This window comes from Aspergillus sydowii (assembly GCF_001890705.1).
Source record: "Aspergillus sydowii CBS 593.65 unplaced genomic scaffold ASPSYscaffold_12, whole genome shotgun sequence".
Taxonomy (NCBI): domain Eukaryota; kingdom Fungi; phylum Ascomycota; class Eurotiomycetes; order Eurotiales; family Aspergillaceae; genus Aspergillus; species Aspergillus sydowii.
In genome coordinates this window covers 344,078-362,427 of record NW_024467870.1, presented here as the reverse complement: position 1 = coordinate 362,427, position 18,350 = coordinate 344,078, and the positions used below count along the sequence as shown (strand labels likewise).

Below are 18,350 nucleotides of genomic sequence, written 5' to 3'. Positions count from 1 at the left end.
CTACTAATGCGTTGTGTGAAGGAATTTATGACAGCCAATATCATATATGTCTATTTGAATATCACACCTCATATGTTTGAAACTGCTGGATTCCAATTGATACAATAATACGGAGTTAACCCTGCAACGAAAACCCAACCTCACCTGTCTCACTCCCCATCTTAACCAATCTATCCCTCATACCCTCGGCCCTCTCCCTCTCACCATCCCCAAGTCTCGAAAAATCCAAATCCCCAATCCACCTGCTAAACCCATGCTGCAGCACATTCGTCGCCCGCAGCCTACTACCACCAACATGCCCAACAGACCCATGCAGCGTAACCCGCTCCTTTGTATGATCATACACCCCCCGGTGCAAGATATTATTATTATAAAACGCAATATCCCCAGCCCTCAGCTCCACAACAAGCTGGTTGGGCAATTCCGCGGCAAAGGGGTCAGCGTTCCGCTCCGTCTCCGTACGCGCACGCGCATGCGAACCCGGCACAAGGACCAGGCTGTCGTCGTCATATAAGGCGAAGTTATACTGTGCGTGGAAGCTCGGACGTTCAAGCCTCTCCATCTCCTTCTCGGCTGTCGCGTCGGCGGGGATATCATCGCGGTGCCATCGCAGATCGAATTGTGATTCCGGGCGGACGAGCATGTTGAATACCTCTAGAACCAACTCGTCGTCTGTACAAGATAGTATATCCCGAACGATGCTGAGAATCTGTTCGGAGAAGTACAGCCTCGTGAAAATCTCGTGGCCGGGAAGGTCGGGGCTCAGCAGGTGTTGGACGCCCCAGATTCCCTTTTCGGGATTGAATTGCCACGGTGGGAATTGTTTGCCTACTGTGCGAACGTGTGGCCATTCCCCCGAGCGAGCGAGTGCTTCGACCTGTTTACTGGCGGCGCGGAGGTCATTGAGTTGCTGGGGCGTGACGATATTTCTGACGACGACGAACCCGTCGCGTCGGAGAGAGGCTAGGTAGCTAGAGAGCTTTCGGGCAGGCATGTTGGTAGTTTGGCTATGTTCAGCGTGACTGAAGAATTGTTGGACGTATTATATATCGAGACCGGTATGTTATATAGCTTCCTCAAGCTGATGATATCGGAAAGTTCCAGCACGATAAACAATGGCAAGCCATATGCACACGGGGCCGGGCAAGCGTAACGTATCATCGTAGGCTGTGAGTCAACCCCAGGCTACATCGTGGATTTCTTGTACGAGCCGGTCGATCTTCCAGCTGGTACAATGCCTCTGTAATGTTGCATTTCAGGACGCCCTAGTGAACTTTAGCGTCCAGGAAGGTTCAATTGATAGACGCGGGGTACCAAATTGACTAGGGTTACTGCTTTCTCCACTGCCATGGCATCCAGTGCTGTTATGTATGCGTGAGGAGAACTGTTACATTCAGTATATGTTAATGGTACGGTTCAACAATGGGATAACGTAGGATAAATACCATACCGCTCGTAAGTCAAGACGAATCCATGCAGGAGGACCTGCAATGGCAGGAATACGTGATGGCTGTAACAGACATACTACATCACAGCGCAATCGAAATAGACAGCTAGCGGACAGTTGGATTCATGCTTGTGTTGAAAATGGCACCTTAGCCTGGTTGCAATCCAGCTGGTTATCCAAATCCGTCGTCGTGAATGCACTTCTTCCAGCTTGTCCATTCAAGTCCCGCGGTCGTCGGGTGAAAGGGCGGACCATGAGGGGAATGCTGCCTGTGCTGCTGCGACTGCGTCGTTTGTATCTTCGACTGAATCTTCGGAAACTGTGCAGGGGGAGTCAGACAAGTCTGCCTGTTTTGTGAGGCTAACGTACCTAGAGCTACCTGTTCCAATGCTGTAGGCGATCTTGAACGGGAAGTGGCTGCACTGAAGCAGAGCGAAACTACACGATCCAAATAATCAGGTTAAGCAAAGCGTGATTTTGGTCTCGAGCCACCTACCTGGCCGTTAATGAACAGGTGTATCTCCATTTCGGGAGGGCATTTGAAAGACCATTTCTTCTTGAATTCTGGCAGACTGGCTATTAGTAGTATTGACTTTGCAGGGAATCAATACAGCAAAATAAATGATAAATAGTGACCAATATCAAAGTGATTGTTGTGGTGCGGGCCACAAAATCTGCAGCGGGGAGATAACGGCTTCACTCCAGCTACTGCTTCCCATAAATTTACACAATTTAACAGATTAAATACTGTCATAGTCTACCAGAGTATAGTAGGATTCACCGTATGCCTTCCTTTCATATCCCGTATAGCCATCGTGCGGTCAATAATAGCAACATCATCCTCGGGCTGCGCCTTTGCCAGCTTCGAACCGGCCCCAGCCCCAGTCTGAATCCGCAATCCAGTGGAGTGAACAACTGAAGACCTCTCATGATTTGACGATCCTGAAAGGTTAACAATGCCACTCTCGTTTACGACTGGGTTTCCGAGGCTCGATTGTCCGAAAAAACCCGCCAACCAGGGGGTTTGAACAACCCTGGGTGGAGTTTTGCACCCTAGCAGTACGAAGGATGTCCAAATCGGCAACCTGGACAGGATCCGCAGGATTCGATGGAGAGGATGGGGTCATCTTTCAGGTCCATTGGTGCTGGAGGCACGTCGGAACCGATCTTTCGTATATACCCAGTCCCTTGTTATAGACAGGTCAGTCCGGTTGAGACCTTGTTTCTCGGTAATATAGTACCCGGGTGTCTCCCTTCATGCACTTTAACTCAAGGAAACTCCGTGGCAGAAGGTGAAAACTTCTTTACAAGCCCATTTTTCGCGGTTTGCCATGTAATCAAGTTACCTCGAAAAGCCAGTGGGATACCGTTCACTCATTTTACCAGAGCTATAATTGGCAAATACATTAGATTAATCAGAGAGACTTTCTATCCATGTCGAAGCAGCTGATAATTCCTTTCCTTCTCCATCATGGGAAGTGGTGATATTCTTGTATGGAGTAGCCAGATTAACGAGTACCAATGTTGTCTTGCTCAAGCTTCCACTGTAATTCCTTTCAAAAGGCCAATCAAATCCGGTATCTATTTTACCTGGTTATTCCTGGATATCAACATTCATCCAAGTGAACCACCCACGGAGCTCGCTGAGGCGGTGCCCTGACTTGACCTCGTATTCCCACTTAGCATGCTTCCTTCACACCTCGACGAATCAAATAGCCCACTTTTACGAGTGGGAGATTAGCGAACATGTGCCCCTCTCGTATTCAGCCTTTTTTTAGCTTATTTTAGGTTGTGACGATGGGAGAGGATCATATTTCCGGCCCTCTAGACCTGTTTAAGTTAAAAACAGCGAGATTGCCTGGAAGAGCTGCAGGTACATCCATCCAACAAGCAGGAACGCACTGTTGTTGTTATTATTAGCCCAGAGTCGAGCTGGGAATGTCCTGCAGTATTGTCGCTCGTTCAGAATATCCTCACAAGGCAGGGGTATATAAACACCGTCCAACACCGTCCCACAGACATTCTTGACCCTCGAGTTCTACCTACCCACCAACCCTATCCACCCCATTGAATCAAATCATACTATTTTATCTACGATGAAATTCCTCCTCCTAGCCACGGCGCTCGCCACCGCCGTCTTCGCCAAAGACCCCGAATGGCATGCGCACTACCGCATGAACACCGCCGAATACCAATCCACCTTCGACCACTACCTCAGCCAGGGGTTCAAAGTCAACAGCGTGAGCGGATACCAGCGCGACGGCGAAGCCAACTACGCCGCGATCTTCGAGAAGAATGAGGCAGGTGTTGCGTGGTGGTCGCACACGCGCATGACGGCCGCTGCGTATCAGCAGAAATTCGACAAGTATGTTGGCGACGGGTATAGACTGCGTCAGGTGAATGGGTATAATGTTGGTGGGGAGACGTATTATGCTGCTATTTGGGATAAGACGGCCTCGGGCCCTTGGGTGGCGCGTCATGGGATGGATGAGGCTGGCTTGAAGAAGTATTTTGAGCAGTATGTGAATAAAGAGGGGTATAGGCTTGTGCATGCGAGTGGGTATGAGGTTAAGGGAGAGGCGCGCTATGCTGCGATCTGGGAGAAGACTGGGGATGAGGATGTTGCTTGGGCCTCGTGGGTTGATATGAGCTCGGATGGTCTTCAGAAGAGATTCGATGAGTATCTTGAGGATGGATATCGGCTTACTGATGTCAATGGATATACGGTTAAGGATACCGTTTACTATGCTGGTGTCTGGGACAACTCGACTTCGGGGGCCTGGGAGGCTCGCAGTGGAATGGACTCGCCGGGCTTCCAGAAGAACTTTGATAAGTTCAAGGCTGATGGGTATGTGATTGACGTCCTGAGTGGGTATGACACTCCTTCTGGCGACCGGTACGCTGCGATTTGGATCAAACCCTGAGTGGGCTGTGGCTTTCATCGGCCTTTTCCGGTAACAGTTACTTTCTCTTCGCCGTTGGCTGTATTCGACGGAGCTCGAGCTACTTGATACATTTATGGATATAAATTTGATATACTTGAAAGCATGATATGAAATAGCATTCCAGAATGCAATGCAGTAGACACTGTGCGATCTTAATTGACATGTTCATCGACATCCCCCAAAACAACCTCAACGTCGAAATTCTGCATATCCTCAAACGAACAGAGCGCCACCCTCGGAAACACCACTGTACTCGGCGCATCCACAAGCTCCTTCTCAACCACAGCCCTCAGCTCCGCCTCCTCATCCGGCATCACCTGGCGCACCGTATAAGCCAGGGTGACATGAAACTTATAGTCGTCATGGTTGTCATGCCTGATCCCCGTCGCCGCCGATAACTCCTCACGCAGATCCCACAGGGCATCGTCCCTAGGATGCAGTCTCAAGCCGATGGTAGCTCCGATCGGAGGAATCTCAGGCGCGAGATCAAGCACGTACGGCGGCTGCGCTGCAGGAGATAGAGTCTCTGCCAGCGCCGCGACCCGCGAAGCTGTATAGTCCAACCACTCGTTGTAATCTCCGTCAAGTCCTATCTGGTCCACTGCGGCCTGGGCGTGCGCGCCGAGCCACGGCATGACATTTTCGCCGCGTTCGCGGTTCCGCACGCAGATGAAGACGGTCATGTGGGAGCTTTCGTCGGGGAGGATGCATTCCCCTGGGAGGATGGATTGGGCGAGTGGGTGCGAGGCTAGGGCTGCTCGGATGCGGTTGAGGGTTGGGCGGAGCGGAGAGTCTGGGGGGACGTGGCAGATGACGGAGTGGCCGTGGTAGGGCTTGCTGGTGCCATCTGGGGTGAATTTCTTTCTGCTGCCAGCGGGCATGGAAGGGTCGTCTTGCATTTTGTCGGTGGTTGGTAGTAAGGAATATTGAACGAAGAAGGGATTGAGTTACGGAGTTTGATTGAGAGGTAGGGGGTAAACTGGGTTTATATGTTGTAGCTGCTGGAATTGGTGGTGTATTATGGACTTGGCCACAGTAACTGCACGAATGGAATGATTGAGTATGGGTGTAGTGGGCACCAGTCAGTTCCTGTCTCCAGCTATTTCAGCCTTTGGTGGTACTGAAGCTACCCAGTCAAACCATCTTGTTAAGCTCTTGATCGAAAGATTCCTTGCTCAAGGAGTCATCTGTCAGTTGTCGTGCCAGCACGATTGGCTCACAACGCGCAAGGCTGAAGAGCCCAGAGTCCAGACAGGGTATCAAAGCCTGCACAGCCTTGCTTACCGCTTGGCTTGTGTACAGTATCCCAGCCTGGTCTATCTTCCCCGCATGCCACCAGTTATGAATTCGCACCGGAACGCACGTACCCTTGCACATATCCCCGCCAATTGAGAAGTACCCTAAGCCAGCTCTACTCTGACTATCTATTGAGAACTATCGTCCAGGAAATCCTGAAACGCCTCTCGTACCTGGCCCAGATCTTTCTATTTTCAAGAGGTCCAGCCCCGCGATTGGCTCAATCGTCGACGCTTTTACTTACCTTCCAACTACCTTTCGTTGACCGAGTATACCGCTTAATTTGGTAGGTGATTCTAAGCTATCATACTCGTTACCTATTTATATATATTAGTGGCGCATATAAGCATCAGCCTTTTCAATATCATCTCGTGGGCAGGAGCAAGTTGGGAATATCTCTATTTTGATTGAAGTTGGAAATAGGCGTCTTCCTCCAACAATAAACCACACAGCTGAAGCAAGTAACTGTCTGGCTGTTACTTGGGAACGAAGAACTAACTTAGTCTTCGTATCGTATTAATTGCCTTGAACAGCCATCAATTGAACATCGTTTGACGCATAGACCAACCCCTTGTCCTACAGTGCTACAGCACTACCCCACCGGAACAGGATCAAGTTTCAAGACCCCTCAAACACCGTGAAGAAACGACGGCGGGGAATTGAAAAAGTTCCGCGAATGGCACCTTTCCAAACGAAGGGATCGTCATCTCGGCGCGGCGGAGATAGAGTGCCAAGCGGCCGCCATGCTTAGGCTACTCGGCTGGAGAGAACTGATCGGCGGTGCCTGTTGCTGTTTGGCAACTTGGCAGGGGAAGTCCGGGGTGTTTTCTGCACTTATCAGGAAGAGGGCCGGTGCATCTGGGTGCGGTGGATGGATGGGATATTGTTTTGATCGTCGATGAGGTGAAACGCCAAGTGGGGGTGAAGTAATGTAGGAATTTATACGAAGTATGCTCGTATCTGGGCAGGGTCTAGAAAGGTATAAAGGCTTCGATTTGGTCGTTAATGGGTTCGACGACTTCAGTAGTACTTGAATTACCTGAACTCATAACTGGTTATACTGCTTATACTATACCATCGCCATGCCTGTCCTCTCTAAGATACTCGTTCTTCCTCTTCTGGCCACAACTGCCCTCGCAGCCCCCAAGCTGGCAAAGCGATTCACCTTCCCTCTTCCCTCCTCAACCGGTAGCGTTACCTTTGACGAGCCGTACGAGATCGCCGCCGGCGAGACCTACGACGGCGAGCTCCAGACCTTCGGCCGCGGCGTCGAATGCACTGGTCAGGAAGAGGGCGGGGAGTCTGACACCGTCTTCATCGTCCAAGAAGGCGGAACGCTTCGCAATGCCATTATCGGGCCCGACCAGATAGAGGGCGTTTACTGTCTCGGCGCCTGCACAATTGAGAATGTCTGGTGGGAGAAGGTTTGTGAGGATGCGCTGTCCTTGAAGGACCCAGGAACTGGGCCGTACAATATCATCGGCGGTGGAGCGCAGGGTGCGGAGGACAAGGTTATTCAGGTATGTCTACTCTACCTCGCCTACTTTTCTGCTAAACGGTTTGTTTCTATGCTGAACAGCGCTGATATGACGTATAGCACAACTCCGGCGGCGAGGTCATCATCGACGGCTTCACGGTTTACGACTTTGGCAAGCTGTATCGCTCCTGCGGAACCTGCGGCGACATCCAGCGCTCTGCAACCATCAGCAACGTTATTGCCGTCGACGGGTCGACCATTGCCGGTGCGAATGCCAACTTCGGTGACGTTGTAACCATCGACGGCACCAACTGCGCGTCGGACGTCAGTGCCATTTGCACCACGTACGATGCTGACGCCGATGGTGGTGAGCCTGAGGAGACATCGACTGATCCTACTGATGCCTGCGTTTTCGAGGAGCTGCCGGCTTGTGAGTAGTGCTCATGTCGAATCCGAGTTTAGCATGGGCTGTATTTCAACAGTGTATATATGATGAAGCTGGGCTTGAACTGTACTTTAGTCAATGTTTCAATGGCCGCTCAGAAAAATGTGTAGTCTTGTCATGCCATGCAGCAGGGATCACTAAACATGCTCAAGTTACCGAGCTATAAGCACGAAAAACACGCGCTGTAGAGTAGCAATATTAACCATATTGAGTGGATCACAAGCCCAGCTAATAAGACATATGGGAATAGGGCTGACTACGTTCGGTGGATATCATAGCTCAACTATCAACCCACATGTCGCTAAGCATGTGGAAAGCCCCTTTTCGAACCAGGTAAGGAAGACATGGTCGACCAAGAAATATGTTGTCGGAGAATCACGGTCACTTGGCGAAATTCGCGGTGGTTGAGGCTCTGAAGATTGAGCAGGGATCAAGGGATCCCGCGTTATTCCGATAATTCAAGGTCCAGCTGCCTCGGGGAACCGAAAAGCGAGACGAAAGGGGTGCTATTCAGAGGATAAAAGCGCAGGAGCTCCCACAAGCTCAGGGCGTGGTGTACTATCAGATTGCATGTGATTGCGCTGCGTTTCGGGGCAATCTCCCAAGAGACAGATCCTCCGAGAGCAAGAACCCGACTTTACTGCACCGAGAAAAACGGCATGAGCTGGCAGAACCACGTGAAAACACCAGACAGCCTGGATCAGCACTGATCGTTAAGATAACAGGGCAAGGGTTCATCAACTGCCGTCTTCGGCCAAAGGGAGGCAGTCCGTCGCACACTAAATCCATCGTGCGTCGGGCGATGAAGGCCACTCGGCAAAGGGATTCCCGACATTTTCTGACAAGCCGACTTTGTCCTCCGCCAGCCCACTTCGCAATTAGCGGAAGTAGTGCTTAGTTCGTTCGCACTGACTTAGAGAACGAGGAATTTGGTAAGGCACCCAGGCCGCCACCGGTCTGCCTCGGCAATTTCCTGATTGGGATTACCCTCGGGCCAGCCAGAGCACTGCGGCCTCTCCGGTCTCGCCGTCATCTCGCCTTCTCCCCGTGGAGTCTGCACTTCCTGGGGCAATCCGCGTATTTATTACTTCTTCTCCCTCGGTTTCTCTTTATCTCTAGCTTTCTGCTATATTTCTCTCTTTCCTGCCTTACCCCCCACCGCCCGCCACGATGCCGAGTCCTCCCCCCGCCTGGGTCCAGGCTCTGAAGCCCACCGAACCGCAGGGAACGCAGTTGCTCGCCCAGGAACGTGCCCAGTCAAAAGTCGATGTCGAGAAGCTCGGCGAGCTGCTGCACACGAAGAAGGCGCTGCAGAAGCAAGATGAGATCCTCTCCGTGCTCAAGTCGGAGAAAGTGTTCGACAAGTCCCAGAACCACGTTCTCGGGCGGACCGAGAGGATCCAGCTGGCCCTTGCCCGCGGCAAGCGTCTGCAGCAGCTGAGCAAGGTGCATAACTGGACGGAGACGGAATATCACGTTGCGAACGACCTGGTTGCAGAGCCAACTCCATACGGTCTTCATGCTTCCATGTTCTTGGTATGCTCTTTCGCTGTGTCTTGTTTCTTGATCGTTGGCTAACGTGAGGCGTACGATAGGTCACCCTACGCGAACAAAGTACCCCGGAACAACGCAAAATTTTCTACGAGCGAGCCGCGAACTACGAGATCATCGGATGCTATGCACAGACAGAATTGGGTCACGGATCGAACGTGCGTGGGCTGGAGACAACCGCTACCTGGGATCCCTCAGACCAGACCTTTGTCATCCACTCTCCGAGCTTGACCGCGTCGAAGTGGTGGATTGGATCGCTGGGACGGACGGCAAACCATGCTGTGGTGATGGCGCAGTTGTTCATTGCTGGCAAGAACTACGGCCCTCACCCGTTCGTTGTCCAGATCCGTGACCTGGAAAGCCACCAGCCACTGGAGAATGTCTACGTCGGTGATATTGGGCCCAAGTTTGGTTACAAGTGAGTATCCCGGGCAAATAAATAACAGGAAATGAGGCTAACTGGCGCAGCACCATGGACAATGGATTCCTCCTCTTCAACAAGCTGAAGATCCCCCACATCAACATGCTGGCCCGGTTTGCCCAGGTTGATAAGGCCACGAATAAGTACGTGCGGCCCGCGTCACCGACACTCATGTACGGAACCATGACGTGGGTGCGCTCGAACATTGTCCTTCAGGCTGGTGGTGTGTTGGCTCGTGGTGTGACCATTGCCATCCGCTACTGTGCTGTGCGAAGACAGTTCCAGGACCGGGATGCCAAGGCCGGCGCCGAGGAGAACCAGGTCCTCAACTACAAGATGGTTCAGATCCGTCTACTCCCATTGCTGGCGACAATGTACGCTCTGCACTTCACTGGCCGCGGCATGATGCGCCTCTACCAGGAGAACCAGAAGAGAATGAACAGTGCCTCCCAGGCAGACCAGGAGAAGCGCGGGGCTGGTCCAGAAGAGCTTCGGGCTGGCTCCGACCTTCTCGCGGACCTTCACGCCACCTCGTGCGGTCTGAAGGCATTGGCTAGTACCTCTGCCGGAGAGGGTCTTGAAGTGTGCCGCCGTGCCTGTGGTGGTCACGGATACAGTAGCTACAGCGGCATTGGGCCGTGGTATGCTGATTACCTCCCCACACTGACCTGGGAAGGTGACAACTACATGTTGACCCAACAAGTTGCACGATATGTAAGCTCCCCGCGGCCTCCCTTCCGGTTATAAGACGCATTACTGACAATTCAGCTCCTTAAATCCGCCCGTGCCGTACTCGCCGGCAAAGGTACCGGAAACGACACCTCTCGCATTCTCCAAGCTTACCTCGCCCGCCGTGAAAAGGGTGCCTCGTTTGACATCCTCGGCAACGACAGCGACATTGTCGCGGCCTTCGCCTGGCGCACGGCTCACCTCACCTTCGAAACCCTCAAGCAGCGCGACGTCGAGAAGCGCTCGTGGAACAGCCTCCTCGTCAACTTCTGGCGTCTCTCCACCGCCCTCTCTCAGTACATCGTCGTCAGGAACTTCTACGAGGCTGTCACATCTCCCGAACTTACATCCTCTCTTGACCCCGAGACTGCGGGTCTCATGCGCAGCCTCTTCCGCCTGTACTCTCTGAACACCCTGGAACGCGAATCATCTGAATTCTTCTCTTCCGCCGCCGTCACAGTCCGCCAGATCGGCCTCACCCAGACAAATGAGGTGATGAAGCTCCTCGACCAGATCCGCCCGCATGCCGTGCGGTTAGTCGATGCCTGGCAGATTCCGGACTGGCAGCTAGACAGCAGTCTAGGCCGATCCGACGGCAACGTCTACCCGGATCTGTTCCGGAGGGCGAGCCAGGAGAACCCGGTTAACGACTTGGTATTCGACCCGTATCCCTGGAACGAGAATGTCTTGAAGAATGCGGCGCCGAAAAGCAAGCTCTAGTCTGTCGGTTTAATTTCTTTCGATGGTGTTTTATTTACTGTTTTGCATAGAGTTAGATTAGAGATGAATAGATGAATCTTTACATCAGACTTAATTAATTGTTGATTTTTGTTTTTTCATTCACTTGGTAGATGCCTGATCTCGATCTACACTAAATATATATTTTCTCGGCAGTAGTTCGGTTCATCCAATAAACCACCAAACTAATTCTACCATGTTCCTGTTATACCATGACAAATAAAGCAAAACCAAGAGCCACACTAATAGTTTAATGTTTAAAATTTCCATGTAGCTGGAGTGAGACCGAACATTGCTTGATGTGCCGTTATCTGGTTCCTGCCTGACCTGTGAGGCAAAAGCCACCCAAACAGGCTAGACTCGGAGACATTCGGCCAACATTAAGCCGACTCTCACCGTCAGATCCTTCTTATCCAGTGCATTACTACCGTTATGCCGCATAACTCGGACAGTAAGCATTGGCATCATAACTAACTATCCTGCGGTCATAACATTAGTTATATACTACAAGTACCACTCCGCAATCTTTCGTCTCAGTCAAGAACTTTCCGTGTCCTGCCAGTATCAAAGCCGAACAACATCCACCGCTTCGTCATTAGTCATCGGCGTACGGTAGTTATAACTACAATGGCCACCGCTCCACTCCACCGCGATTTCAAAGCAAGTGGATCTTCGAGGCGTTTCTACTCCTGTACCTGGGTATTTAAGCATGTCCTGTTCCTAGCTGGCCAGGATATATCAAGATTCTAGAGACCAACAAATACAACGCATCTAGCAAAGCCCAATTTTTAAACAAAACCAATCCAATGGCTGTCCCAGACGTCGACATCGTCCCCGCTGAGGGAATCCCGTACTTCACACCCGCGCAGTCCCCCGCTGCTGGCACGGCCGCGAACCCGCAGACGAGCGGTAATGCAATTCCGAAGCTTTATACGCCGTTGACGGTGCGTGGGGTGACGTTTCAGAATAGACTTGGTGTATGTTCCCACTTCCATATATGCAAGCCCCGAAAGAAAGAAAGAAAAAGGATAGGATAGGATAAGTCGACTAACTGACTGAGAATAGCTCGCACCGCTGTGCCAATACTCCGCCGAAGACGGACACATGACGGACTACCACATCGCGCACCTGGGCGGAATCGCGCAGCGCGGGCCAGGACTCATGATGGTTGAAGCCACGGCCGTCACGCCGGAAGGCCGGATTACGCCACAGGACGTGGGTCTGTGGAAGGATAGCCAGATCGCGCCGATGAAGCGCGTGATCGACTTTGTGCACTCGCAGAGCCAGAAGATCGGGGTGCAGATTGCGCATGCCGGACGCAAGGCGTCGACGATTGCGCCCTGGATGATGAGCCAGGGGGTGATTGCGACGGAGAAAGTTGGCGGGTGGCCTGAGGGTGTTGTGGGGCCGAGCGATGTGCCCTTCCATGAGAGTTTCCCTGTTCCCAAGGCTATGAGTAAGGATGATATCGAGGCGTTTAAGAAGAGTTGGGTCGAGGCTGTGGAGAGGGCTGTTAAGGCCGGCGCGGACTTTATTGAGATCCATAATGCGCATGGGTATCTGCTGAGTTCGTTCTTGTCGCCGAGTGCGAATACCAGGAATGACGAGTATGGGGGTTCCTTTGAGAATAGGATTCGTCTGCCGTTGGAGATTGCGCAGGCGACCCGCGATGCCGTGGGGCCTAAAGTCCCTGTTTTCCTGCGTGTGTCGGCGACGGATTGGCTTGAGGAGAATCTGCCCGAGCAGAGCTGGAAGCTTGCGGACTCGGTGAAGTTTGCGCAGGCGCTTGCGGAGCAGGGTGCTGTTGATCTGATTGATGTTTCCTCCGGTGGTGTGCATGCTGAGCAGAAGGTGAAGTCTGGGCCGGCATTCCAGGCTCCTTTCGCTGTTGCTATTAAGAAGGCTGTTGGTGACAAGCTTCTTGTTGCGACAGTGGGTGCTATCACGAACGGCAGACAGGCGAACCAGCTGCTTGAGGAGGACGGTCTGGATGTTGCGCTTGTCGGGCGTGGATTTCAGAAGGACCCAGGTCTTGCTTGGACGTTCGCGCAGCATGTTGACACTGAGATCTCGATGGCGAACCAGATTCGGTGGGGATTCACAAGGCGTGGAGGGACGCCTTATATTGATCCCAAGGCTTATAAGCAGTCTATTTTCGAGTAAACGGACTAGAGCGCACTGATGTTTTATGATAGACAATTTACGATTGCATTTGCATTACAGGTTATTAGATTTCTGAAATAGATTGCAATTGGAGAGTATCAGATTCAACCTTGTTTAACATTTCGTATCAAAAAGATTGCTTCATCCAGTACGGTCTCGGGAGGATGCTAGGCCTGGAGCGGATCGTTTGATAGGACCAGCACCGTATCTTCGCGTCCAATGGCCCAAGGACGCATGTCAGCAGGACGAGGCTGTATGCCAGAGTTACGACATTAGCACCCTGATTGGTGCTGCCAACGAGGCTGTAATGCAAAAGCGCAAGGCTACGACGCCCCAACGAATGACAGCAGGACGCCTGTTTGAGGCATGCATACACGGAGACAACGGAGGGCAAACTGGGCTTGGAAGTGAGGCCCGAGGACGAGGCTGGGGTAGACTCGATATGCATATAATCTCTTCCTCCCCGTTGAAAAAATACCCATCGACCTAAACCATCTTTGCGGTGCTGGTATACTATAGCCCTAGTATTCGCTCCATTTCAACGTCGTACCACCTTTCAATACTTCTTTGCTCCTTAGCAAACTTGCAATCAAAGACAGTCACGATGGACTGGTGGTGCTTGACATGCAATATCAATGTTTCAGTCACCTACAACGAGTACTTTACGGTCTCTCTCTACTTAGTTGATCGATCATAACCCGCTAATAGAGATGCACAGGTGCTGCAGTAGATGCGGAGGACACGAAGTTTGCCCTACGAAACAGTCAGCCAAATGAAGGGATGATCAAGAATCTGGGGCTGGTTATGGTATCTTTGGAGGAAATGGTGGTTGAATATTTGTCTTGTCGCACTGGATGGAACCAACGCACGTCCCGATTTATACATTGATATGCAGGGCCCCAATGCTTGTACTCTTTGTAAAGAATGAATCAGATTCGCTGCTTGGCGTGATCAGAATTACTGGTCCCACTGACGATGGGGAAAGACCAAGAAGGCTCAACTGTAGATCGTCGCTTGGAGTCTGGTCAACCGAGGTTCATGTGCAGAGTGGAATGTCTCGTAAAACTGCCCCTCGCGCTTCAATCGAACTGTTCCAACAGACAAATCGATTTCAGATACAATGGTCGCCCTCCCAACAACTGCAGTGGTCGCTGAGCCACTAGACCTCTCCGAATGGCTGTCTCTGTCCTGGCGTCTTCCTCTGCTGGGTACGTTTCTCCCCTGAGTACTTTAAGAAGCACAAAACTTAAGAAACCCAGTTATCCAGTTTGTGACCAACTTAACTTCACTGTTCTTATCGCCCCGTGAAGTTTCCCAGCTGGGGTTTCGCCAGAAGCTGTCGCTCGCCTATCTAAGGACCCACGCAACCGTCTTCTCACTCAAGCAACAGGCTCTCCCACGGGGTGTCTTGACGGGCCCAAGAATCCAAAAGTACTGCCGCTGGTATAGAATACAGCATAAAGCAGTCGCTATTCCTTTGGATAGTGCTGGTTCTGGTGCTGGTGCAACTCTTGACACCGGCCCCGGAAGCGACATCCCAAGCCCTGTCCTCCATTTCGTCACGCCCCGTACAGCACGCCCAGGCGGACCAACGCTCTTCTACATCCACGGCGGCGGATACCACGACCCGATTATTGAAGATGGACATGTTCCTTTTGTTCTCCGCTGCGGGGAAGCATGTAAAGCGGCCCAGGTTGTCTTTCTGGAGTACTCGCTCGCCCCTGAGCACCCATACCCGAGTCAACTCGTCCAGGCCGTTGCGGGGATGCGATATCTGTTAGAGAAAGAGTCGATTAAGCCGGAGAACATTGTTCTCGGCGGCGATAGCGCAGGAGGACATCTGACACTGAGTCTACTGGCTCATATCGCCAAGCCATCTCCATACGCTCCACCACTCGATCTGCACGATGGGAGATTCAAGGCTGCGATGCTCGTTTCGCCCTGGGTGACAATGACAGAGGAACAGACCGGGGCTCTCTCGGAGTCGAAACACGACTATGTCCCCGCGCAGCGTGTTCCGTGGATGCGGGATTTCTTCAAGCCCAGTGCGAGCGAGGTTTGGAGTAACCTCTGGCAGCCGCAGAATCCGGAGGCGGTTGCGATGTGGAAGAGGCTGTTTAACCCCGGTGCGATATGCCAAAGGGCGATTGTGGTGGCCGGGACGGAGGAGGTTCTGTTTGATTCTTGTGTCGGCTTTGGCAGGGACTGCTTGGGGTGTGAGAGTGTGGTTGTTGATGGTGATGCTGGTATTGGGCGTGTCAAGGAAGCGGACTTTGTTCTGGCGATTGCGCCCGGCGAGGCGCATGTTCAGCCGGGGCTTGATGCGTTTCTTGGGTATTACAGCGGTCGTTCGATGAGGGCGATTTCGACGTTTTTGGAGGGTTGTTAGATTCGTATACTTGGTTCAGGGTCTAGAACATGTACTTGATCTCTAGGAGGGTTAATGGACTTCCTTTCTAGTTACCTTGAACTCGTATAATGCCTGTATTTATTCGCCCTTTTTTAGGGGAACAGTGCAGGCTAATTGTTGTCAAATAAAGACACATGTTGATTCGGAAGACTGCGTGAGTCTGTTTGCTTTGGCTTCAAGGTCTATGCAACAAGATCAAGAGCGAAAGACAAGAAAGAGGGATTTTAATGCATTGATTTGACATTTAAAAAATAAAATTGAAATCAGAATGAGGCTCCATACAAGTGCCACGTCACGTAGGCGTATAGAATAGGAAATGATCAGTATTCGTCGTGCCCTGAGCGCAGCCATTCTGCAGGCCCGTGAACTCTGCCCTTGTACTAAAATATTCAAGTCTCTTCCAGCATGGCACAAGGTGATTAAACTACCAACCTCTCTTGTCGAGTATCCTACAACTCTCTCGCCTTCTTCCCTCCTAGAATGAGCTATCCGCTGAATCGCAGTGTTTAGTCCAATCACTAGTCCCAGAGGATAAATCCAAGGGTCATGACAAAAGGTCATCCATACGTGGTGCTCGACCAACCGTTAGGCGACCACAATGGCGAGTCCTGTAGCTCAGACCCATTACGGCCAACAAGCGTCGAGATGCAATCATTCCGCTCGGAAACAGCAATTCCAATTGTAAACTGTGATACAAACCAATCACCGGCATCGCAATCGGCGGTTCTCCCTCACCAAGACACTTCAAAAGCCACGAGAAGGTATGACTGGGAGGGATCCTGGACCTGGGAGATTGGAGGCGCCGCCTTGAGTATCATATGTGTTGCGCTCTTGATAGGCTTTCTGGCATTTGTCAACGGGCTACCATATGCTAGTTGGCAATACTCAATCTCTCCAAACACCGTGATCTCCGTCATCGGCACCGTCGCGAAGACAGCGATGCTTGTTCCTGTTTCCGCCTGTCTTGGACAGTTGAAATGGAACCAAGCTACACATCAAACGACAATCTCGCTCTATCAATTCCATGTGCTCGATCAGGCTAGCCGTGGTCCCTGGGGCGCAGTGGAGGCCTTTTGGAGAATAAAATCGGCCGTCCCTTTAGCAGGCGCCTCGTTGGTGATTTTGTCCATTGCCCTGGATCCGTTTGCACAGCAGGTCCTCGTCTTTCCTTCACGGGATGTACCCGCGCGGAATGAAACTGCGTACATTCAAAAAGCGCAAGAATATAAGCCTGCATGGACAACGGACGGCAATGCAAACATGGAACCTGCGATGCAGGTTGCTGTGATGACTGGTTTGGCCCGCATGAACTATCCTCTCGAGCCACACTGCCCCACGGGCCGCTGCGAGTATCCAGACATTGCCACACTTGGAGTTTGCACAGCTTGTGAAGATATCACAGGGGTAGCGGAGCAGGAATGCCAGCCTTTTACGAGCACCTCTACCCGGTGGGACGAGTGGAAGGCTTCCCTCGATGCGGCCTCCGTCAACCAGAGTTCGATATACGCGTCGGTGCCTGCTGACTGCTCCTACTCGACCCCGAGTGGACTCCAATTTACCCCAGACTGGCTATACTCATTCCAATCCGACAACAGGTTTACGGTAGTACGTTCACCGTTTACTTCTGTCACCAGCAAGGCGGAAGTCAATAAACATCCAGGCGCAATTGCCTCTGTCATAACAGCGAAATATCCTTCAGAGGATGTGATCTACACTGCCGCTAATTCCAGTGAGTTTGAGCACAAGCCTGAGATAACACACTGCATAGTGACGTTGTGTGAAAGGCTGTATACCCGGAATACTGTCACCGTGGGCAACCGTACGCTGCAGCCATCTAGGAGTCAAGTTTTGAAAGTTGAAGACGTTCACACATGGCCCCATCGCCTTGTTCCAGCAGAAGGAACCAAGACATTTTCACACAATGCGTCGTATGTAATAGGTCCATTTGCATACGCCTCCCTCATAAGTTATTTGGCAGATGTATTAAACACCACTGTTTACGGGACCCTTTCCTCCGGCGGAGAGCACGAGCCATATGCAGGGCTCGGGGCCATCATCTACAACAGCGGTAGTGTGGCCGACTCCTTTAGCCATATGGCCACCAGTATGACCAACCAGATTCGCTCGAGCACAAAGGCCACTCACGTCCGCGGGCTGGCCATTAGGACCGAGACCTTTATTCATGTTCGGTGGCCATGGATTCTAGTTCCGACATTCCTGGTTGCGATGTCTCTTATCTTCTTCCTCAGCACGGCCTTTCGCAGTCGTGGCCAGTCAGTGCTATGGAAATCTTCCATATTCCCGCTACTCATAGGACAGGTGGAGACAAATCCAGGGCATGAACTTGCACATCTGCGTCATATTGGGGAGTTACAGGCCATGGCAAAAAACATCAATGTGGTGGTCGAGCAGGACCATGACCGTTTGGTGTTCTTTGAGCGACAGAGCTAGAGGACTATGTAACTCAGGATAACTGACACAGCACCTGGAATGAAGAACAATTCTTAGAAAGCAAAATCTTTTAGGGATTATACCACCATATAGGAGACTTCCTGTTACTGTTCATGAGTAAGAAAAGGGTCGCATAACTATAGCTCGGCGAACACGCGGTGGGCTATTTTAGTTGATTCTAGCTGTTAGAAGCATTATACATATATGACCAGTCTTTGATATGTTTAATTATGATAAACATTGAAATTCCCATTCTCATCCTGATATCGTCACAAGA

The 18,350-nt window shown here is 51.5% G+C and overlaps 9 protein-coding genes across 9 annotated transcripts; 6 read left to right on the top strand and 3 right to left on the bottom strand.

The window, feature by feature from the left end:
- Positions 1 to 68: 68 nt before the first annotated feature.
- On the bottom strand, positions 69 to 1,048 carry ASPSYDRAFT_49188 (uncharacterized protein). Its single transcript, XM_040847791.1, has one exon. The coding sequence runs from the start codon at positions 992 to 994 to the stop codon at positions 116 to 118; it is 879 nt and encodes a 292-aa protein (XP_040698852.1). The 5' UTR covers positions 995 to 1,048; the 3' UTR covers positions 69 to 115.
- Positions 1,049 to 3,543: 2,495 nt separating this feature from the next.
- On the top strand, positions 3,544 to 4,371 carry ASPSYDRAFT_159060 (uncharacterized protein; the record flags this gene model as incomplete). Its single annotated transcript, XM_040842790.1, has 1 exon — positions 3,544 to 4,371. The coding sequence occupies one exon, from the start codon at positions 3,544 to 3,546 to the stop codon at positions 4,369 to 4,371; it is 828 nt and encodes a 275-aa protein (XP_040698851.1).
- Positions 4,372 to 4,544: 173 nt separating this feature from the next.
- On the bottom strand, positions 4,545 to 5,291 carry ASPSYDRAFT_93067 (uncharacterized protein; the record flags this gene model as incomplete). Its single annotated transcript, XM_040852776.1, has 1 exon — positions 4,545 to 5,291. The coding sequence occupies one exon, from the start codon at positions 5,289 to 5,291 to the stop codon at positions 4,545 to 4,547; it is 747 nt and encodes a 248-aa protein (XP_040698850.1).
- Positions 5,292 to 6,770: 1,479 nt separating this feature from the next.
- Positions 6,771 to 7,731, top strand: ASPSYDRAFT_209242 (pectate lyase; the record flags this gene model as incomplete). Its single annotated transcript, XM_040843960.1, has 2 exons — positions 6,771 to 7,208; positions 7,286 to 7,731. The coding sequence occupies 2 exons, from the start codon at positions 6,771 to 6,773 to the stop codon at positions 7,601 to 7,603; spliced, it is 756 nt and encodes a 251-aa protein (XP_040698849.1). The 3' UTR covers positions 7,604 to 7,731.
- A 1,049-nt stretch (positions 7,732 to 8,780) lies between these two features.
- On the top strand, positions 8,781 to 11,031 carry ASPSYDRAFT_159650 (uncharacterized protein; the record flags this gene model as incomplete). The annotated part of the gene is made up of 4 exons (XM_040842846.1): positions 8,781 to 9,146; positions 9,206 to 9,579; positions 9,630 to 10,296; positions 10,351 to 11,031. The coding sequence occupies 4 exons, from the start codon at positions 8,781 to 8,783 to the stop codon at positions 11,029 to 11,031; spliced, it is 2,088 nt and encodes a 695-aa protein (XP_040698848.1).
- An 824-nt stretch (positions 11,032 to 11,855) lies between these two features.
- On the top strand, positions 11,856 to 13,212 carry ASPSYDRAFT_60792 (NADH:flavin oxidoreductase/NADH oxidase; the record flags this gene model as incomplete). The annotated part of the gene is made up of 2 exons (XM_040849901.1): positions 11,856 to 12,026; positions 12,115 to 13,212. The coding sequence occupies 2 exons, from the start codon at positions 11,856 to 11,858 to the stop codon at positions 13,210 to 13,212; spliced, it is 1,269 nt and encodes a 422-aa protein (XP_040698847.1).
- Positions 13,213 to 13,275: 63 nt separating this feature from the next.
- Positions 13,276 to 13,850, bottom strand: ASPSYDRAFT_439977 (uncharacterized protein). The gene is made up of 2 exons (XM_040846768.1): positions 13,816 to 13,850; positions 13,276 to 13,785 (listed from the first exon to the last, which is right to left on the bottom strand). The coding sequence occupies exon 2, from the start codon at positions 13,658 to 13,660 to the stop codon at positions 13,340 to 13,342; it is 321 nt and encodes a 106-aa protein (XP_040698846.1). The 5' UTR covers positions 13,661 to 13,785; positions 13,816 to 13,850; the 3' UTR covers positions 13,276 to 13,339.
- A 146-nt stretch (positions 13,851 to 13,996) lies between these two features.
- On the top strand, positions 13,997 to 15,709 carry ASPSYDRAFT_439831 (alpha/beta hydrolase). Its single transcript, XM_040846766.1, has 2 exons — positions 13,997 to 14,420; positions 14,472 to 15,709. The coding sequence occupies exons 1-2, from the start codon at positions 14,333 to 14,335 to the stop codon at positions 15,599 to 15,601; spliced, it is 1,218 nt and encodes a 405-aa protein (XP_040698845.1). The 5' UTR covers positions 13,997 to 14,332; the 3' UTR covers positions 15,602 to 15,709.
- Positions 15,710 to 16,010: 301 nt separating this feature from the next.
- Positions 16,011 to 18,285, top strand: ASPSYDRAFT_49179 (DUF3176 domain-containing protein). The gene has a single exon (XM_040847790.1). It carries the CDS (start codon positions 16,169 to 16,171, stop codon positions 18,071 to 18,073), a length of 1,905 nt encoding a protein of 634 aa, XP_040698844.1. The 5' UTR covers positions 16,011 to 16,168; the 3' UTR covers positions 18,074 to 18,285.
- The last annotated feature ends 65 nt before the right edge of the window (positions 18,286 to 18,350 follow it).

Coding starts and splice junctions, on each gene's coding strand:
- ASPSYDRAFT_49188 (XM_040847791.1), bottom strand. CDS start 994: ATGCCTGCCCGAAAGCTCTCTAGCTACCTAGCCTCTCTCCGACGCGAC.
- ASPSYDRAFT_439977 (XM_040846768.1), bottom strand. CDS start 13,660: ATGCATATCGAGTCTACCCCAGCCTCGTCCTCGGGCCTCACTTCCAAG.
- ASPSYDRAFT_439831 (XM_040846766.1), top strand. CDS start 14,333: ATGGTCGCCCTCCCAACAACTGCAGTGGTCGCTGAGCCACTAGACCTC. Junction 14,421..14,471: donor CTGGCGTCTTCCTCTGCTGG/GTACGTTTCTCC, acceptor TAAGAAACCCAG/TTATCCAGTTTGTGACCAAC.
- ASPSYDRAFT_49179 (XM_040847790.1), top strand. CDS start 16,169: ATGACAAAAGGTCATCCATACGTGGTGCTCGACCAACCGTTAGGCGAC.